Below are 6000 nucleotides of genomic sequence, written 5' to 3'. Positions count from 1 at the left end.
TTGTGATGAGGTGAGCAAGTCACAAATTACCCTTCTGTTATTAGATATGCTGATTATCTGTTAAAGATTATAAATTGATATTGCAATCAATATTCAGATTTTGCATTTTATCACTGTGACTGACTAAAGCTGCTGGCCCCAACATCTAATCTGTGAGATCTCTTTTCGTGCTTTCAACAATTCCTATTTTTGTAAATAAACTCATTCTGTAATAATAGTAAATTATAAAGATCTAACAATGTATAGATATTTTTACTTTAACTTTTGGAGAATTCTCCCACATTTCTTTTGGGAAGACAGCAGTCATTCTAGAGCTTTTAAATTATTTTGTTCATTTTCATTGCTTTATTCATTGCTTTACTAGTTAGCATAGCTTCTATATTACTGCTGTTGGTTGGATTTAAGAACAACTTAAGGAGTTTTAAAAAGGCTTTTAATATCTTAAGTTTGTTTGAGGCTCAGGAGCATATGGCTGTAACATTTTAAACTTTGTTAATGCCATTGTATTTCATTAAAATGCTATTGTCAGAGACTTTAATTGAAGCAATTTGATTTATTTTAATGTTTCAAATAATGAGCTGGATGATAAGTTTTGCTTTCTTCAAAAATTGGACTAGCAAGATAGAGAAAGAGGAAAAAAAGTTCTTGCACTCAAGTTTTTGATTTATACTACAGTAGAGCAATCTACTTCTTCAGCTAATTAGCCTTTATAAATTCATTTTTGGTACTTTTTGCATTGTTGCATTCTCCATGCTGTAAGTGCTATAGGCCCTCTCTTTTCCTGTGGTCTGTCCAGACATTTAGTTGTAACAGCAGGAGTTACATCTCCTGTAACACCAGAGGTAACACTGATCTCTTTTTCCTAAATATTGATGCATGCAGGAGGAAGCATTACTGTAGCATTTCGCAGTCTCCAAGGTTCCAGTAAATTAAGATACTTTATAAGAAAGACTATTTTAATTTTCTAAATGAAAGTGGCATCTTATTAACACAAAGAAACTCAATACATGAAAAATTGCAAAGTACATGATCACAGCACCCTCTAAGCATAACATCCAAAAGCAGTTCAAAAAACCCTCAAAATACGCTTGAATATCATGCAAAAATTAACAAATATGGTTGTTGCTTTTATTTACTTTTGCTGTTACTGTTTTTAATGTTCATACTTATAAGCTTCTTTCCCTCAACTAGAAAGGTTTGAAAATGAATTTTTTTAATGTAAAATGATATTCTATAAAGTAATCCATGAATAAGAACTCCAAAAAACCCCCCACCTAAAATTGTGGGAGTTGGCAGCACTGTAATGAAAAAAGCTTTTGAAGGTATTACAAGCCCATTTACATTTTTCCCTTTTTTCTTGAGTGAGCATGATACTGTTACTTCACCAAAAAAGACTGCAACAGGTTGCAAATATTTAGGGCAATTTTGAACTGTATCCATACTCGCAGTTCTACTGGAGTTATGTTTAGCAACAGCAGTGAAAAGCTGAAGTTACCCTGGGATGTAAGGCTAAGCACATATGTATTTGCTGAAGATCTTGACTATCAGCTATAATTGTAGAACATAGATTGCAAAAGTAATATTGAAAGCCTATTAACAGCGCATTATTAAATAGTAAATTAGCTAGAATAACAGAAAATCAGAGAACAGAGGGATTGTGGGCCATCTACTCCATCTCTTCACATTACCTGCTATACCACAGCTTATTACAAGAATATATATATATACAAGAATAGTAAATCAGTACTTTATACAATAAATAATCTTTCTACATAAATAATGAAAATACAACTACAGTAAAATCAGTGCAAAAATGATCAAAATGAACTGAACGAACACTGAGTCCTGCTCATCACAATGCGCATCACAAAGTACCCATACTTCATCCATGGCTCCCTTATATGCCGACAAGAATTACAAGATGAGCAATGCACATTTGTTAACTGGTGGAACACAAAATCCAATTCTAAACCACAGCTATTTACAATGTCAAGCAAATGATATTAAAACCATGCGAGTGTTACTTAAACTGCACACTTCGTTCTGTCTCATTATTTTTCTGACTTAAGTAACTTTCTCTTTCCAATTTGATACACTGGCTGAATGTCTCCCCCATTAGTTCATATTTGCACGAGCAGCCTTTTTGGAATTGAGAAAGTTCATTTTCTTTTTCCTTGGAGAATTATGAAGTGAAAGTATTGGATCACTCTGCTCACGGAATAAAAATACCTTCTCCCCTGTGTCTAATAGCTCTATGGCTTCTGCAGTCATCACGTTCAAAGAACTAGGTGGACCAGACTGTTCCATAGGATTATGTCTAGGCGAACATTCAAGATGAATGAATGATGCTCTTTCCAGGAAGGCAAGTTGCTTCTTCTTTATCAAGCTACATTAATGAAAAATAAATTGAATTTAAAAATTGAATTTAACTTTTAAGAATGAAAACTTGGGCAAGAATAGTATACATGTCTATACCATCTCCTGACAAAAAAAATGGTGATTTTGCTCTGGAAGCTAAAGGGAACACTGATTGTTGTGTCCATTCCAATCTCCAATAATTTACTTATGTTATGAGATGCAAAACTGCAGAAGAAACAGTAAACTTATAATAAATAACCATTAGGAAGGTGGGCAACTTGTTTGAAAAATGCGTGGATTTTTTGGATGTGTGCTGAAAAATCTTTTTAGGGACTTAATTTTATTGCATATTATGTGTAAATACATTGTACAAAACACAGGCACCAAACAGTAAGAGAACAGTGTCAGAAAAAGCATATTTATGAATATGTTTTTTGATTTCTAATAGATATTTTATAAGAGAAAGAATCTTCGGAGATGGAATGAGGTATAAAAAATTGCATGTGTCTTCCCGTTTTCCCTTACCTGTCTTTTCTCCTGTTTAGAGAAGACATGTTTTCCAAACTTCTGTTTATCAGATCTTGCCTTACTTTGCTTTCTAATGCTTGCCACAACCCTTGCTGTTTCCTGAAGGAGGAGGAAAGAAAAAATTCCCAACAACAAATCCAAAAATATACACGCTTCCCTCTTCTTTCTGAGTTTAATTACCAAAACCATGGCCATAATAATTCAAATAAAATCAATATAAGCATTCAGAGATTTTTGTGGCCCTGTCACAAAGTATTTAAACTGGATGAGGTCACACCTCAAACCATGGTCCCAAGGACCCTCATCGCCCAGTGCCACAGAATCTGCTTTTCTCCCCTTCATGTGCCATGACAGGGAATTGGGATGGAGGATCAGGAAAAACCTCCCAGTGTTGACTGGACAACTGCTGAGCAAGTGCTAACTGGGATAAACTGGATGGATGAAGGCCCTGGAAGACTACCTGTCTCTGTGAGTGAAGTGAAAAACAGCAGCCGAATGCAACTCTAATTAATGAACTTTGAAGGGACATGCATTTGCAATACTGAAACTTCCATTGTTAAATATGACTTTTATCTTTATAGCTTTAGGAGCTATCAATTCATGAAATCTGATGTGCATTTAGTAACACTATAAGCAAGAACTTTCTTGATAAACAAGCTTTCCCTAAAGTCCTAAACCAGCAAAGTTATGAACAATTCCATGTTGTCTATGGAACATATCCTGTGCATACTTCACACATTTCTGCAGTAATTAAAAATGCTTTCTCCACTATGCAAAGATTTTCCACAATAATAAAGAATGCAGAAAGAACTGTGTGTCTCATGCAATAGGCTCTTTACACTGGTTAAAGGGGAATGGGGTTTTACAGATAGGCTTAGATATTAATGATAATGATGCCTCACTATCTACACTTGACATTTCAAAATGAGAAAATCTTTCGAAATTGCTTGACGACACAGTATTTCTACAATATCAAACAGTGGAAATGGAAACTGATTAGCTCTTTTCATGAATTGTGATCACCTTGGGCTGAGTTCTTTGACAGTGCAGATGTTCCAAGGGAGTTTTTGGCTCAGCAAATGATTTGAAAAATAATTTTTTCTAGGTTTGGATTCAAGCTTAGCTTATATGTAGCCTGTAGCTACAGCTAAGATCATGTGGCACAGTAGGATCACAAGCACACAGCGGGAACCTCAGAAAGGGTGAATTTACTGAGGGTTATTTCACCCCTCTTCCTTCCTCTGTGTGTATTAAAACTGCTATTATATAAAAGTTACAGCATTGTTGTACCTGCTATGAATAGTACAAATGCAAAAGTTGGAAGGAAAATGTTTTAATAAATCTAAATTAAAGCCAACAGGAAGAAAATGATCAGAGCAAGTCTATACATTATGTAAAGATATTTTACAAAGTTTATTAACTCTTTATTAACCAATTTATTTTATATATTCCACACAATAAATTAGTAATTTCAAATTACTTTTACCCTTCAAAAATCTTTCACAAAGGAAACTTATGCACCTGCTACTTTTTGTACTGTTGTAAACCTGCTTGTCCACCAGATATATATCCCTGTAAACAATAACTTTCTCCTGCAACTGTCTACCAACAAATGTCACACTTACCTTTTTCTACAGCTGCCAGACTCCTCTGCATTACTGTCACTTTCAGCAACACCATCTGAATATTTATTGATGGAATCGAGGACAGAAAGAACCTCACTTTGTGAACTGGAGGGTAGCAATAAGTTCAGGATCCTGTGCAACATCCCCATTGGTACCTTTGTCAGTTTGGCTAAGTAACCTGCTAGTCGGAGCTCCTAAAGGGTTAATAAGTGGAGGACAGATAAATTTAGCATTTAGGTAAGAAAAAAAAAAAGGATTAGTGAATTCTAATTACTATCATTGAAGATCATTATAGAAACAAAAAAAATATTACTAAAAATCATTTTAGTCATGACTGTTTTGGTGTGAAGTGGTCACAGTGCCATGGGTATTGCTGTCTTTCGCACCAGCCCATACATACATTAAAGTCATCCATTCTGTTCTGAATTCTGGGTATGAGGATTTTCAATTACAACCAGTTTCTCTCGGTGAACATATGCAGGGCATGTATTCCATGCCCTTCTGTCTGAAAATCAAAATGCAATCATATTCTAGAATGTAAGGTTTAGTTCATTTATGGACTGCACTATTATAAAGAAATCCTATCAAAGCAGGAAGGAAGGGAGATGGCATTCCTTAGTCTGCAAAAATCAGGGAAAAAAACTAGCTTCTAAAACCTAATGACATTTACATGTTGCAATGGTTGAGCAGTTCATTGTTCAGCCTTCCATAACATCAGATTCTGCAATAAGCTCAGAGAACAGCTTGTAATCAGTTGCCAAGAAGAGAAGAAAATAGCTAACTTTTTTCAAATGCCCTTGCTATTTTGGCCCAAAGGTCAGTGGCAAAGCGTATTCACACGGTGTTCAAATAGGCTAAGTCCAAAGCCTATTGTTTCCTAGCAATTCAGCAACTCCACTTCCTGTCCCCTTCCAAGTGCCAAAACCTCATTGTTATTTTCTGCTCAGCTGTCAAAATTACTGTCTCCCCAAGGCTATTTCTACAGATTTCTCATGTGTATCAAATATTAAAAGTCCACAGAATATCGAAAACTAGAGGGAAAGGTAAGAGTACATCAAATTAAAGCAAGTTAAATGCCTCAAAGGATGCTAGCAAAATTCTATATGTATATATCTCAGTCAGCTGAAGTTAGGTAAAATGTGCCAAATATCATTAAATCAGAGCCATCTTGTATATTTTAGCTCCCTTTTCTATTCAGTTCTTCTACCTGCTCTGTATAGTGCCTCCTAATTATGAGAGGAGTCTCCATCAGCTGATGTAAAACACCCTTTACAAGCACTTCCCCGGGAGAGACTCCCGTTGTCCCTCATGAAGGCTGAGTCGCTTCTGCACACATGCACAGATGTGGGAGGCAGCTGCAAAGGCCAGGACACAGCGAAAACCCTCAAGGTCCCATAGTGCAGGATGACTGCCAAAATGTCATAGCAAGTATTTGAACTCTGCCTCTTTTTTTGTATGAGGAATTTTCAGAGCAGTGAATGCACATAGG

The 6000-nt window shown here is 35.6% G+C and overlaps 1 protein-coding gene across 6 annotated transcripts in view; it reads right to left on the bottom strand.

Moving 5' to 3' along the window:
* Positions 1-416: 416 nt before the first annotated feature.
* EVC2 (EvC ciliary complex subunit 2) overlaps positions 417-6000 on the bottom strand; it is a 77744-nt gene continuing 72160 nt past the window's right edge. For 5 of the 6 annotated variants that reach the window (XM_026054762.1, XM_026054764.1, XM_026054765.1 and 2 more), the window contains 3 exons: positions 4512-4705; positions 2884-2985; positions 417-2386 (listed from right to left, as the gene is read on the bottom strand). In XM_026054762.1, the coding sequence (XP_025910547.1) occupies positions 2116-2386; positions 2884-2985; positions 4512-4705 (567 nt within the window). In that variant the 3' untranslated portion in view covers positions 417-2115. Of the gene's footprint in view, positions 2387-2883; positions 2986-4511; positions 4706-6000 lie in introns of those variants that run through there. The other variant, XM_026054769.1, reaches the window with a different exon arrangement.

The sequence above is a fragment of the Apteryx rowi genome, unplaced genomic scaffold (assembly GCF_003343035.1).
Source record: "Apteryx rowi isolate R43461 unplaced genomic scaffold, aptRow1 scaffold_97, whole genome shotgun sequence".
In the NCBI taxonomy this organism is placed as follows: domain Eukaryota; kingdom Metazoa; phylum Chordata; class Aves; order Apterygiformes; family Apterygidae; genus Apteryx; species Apteryx rowi.
This window is presented reverse-complemented; position numbering and strand designations above follow the sequence as displayed.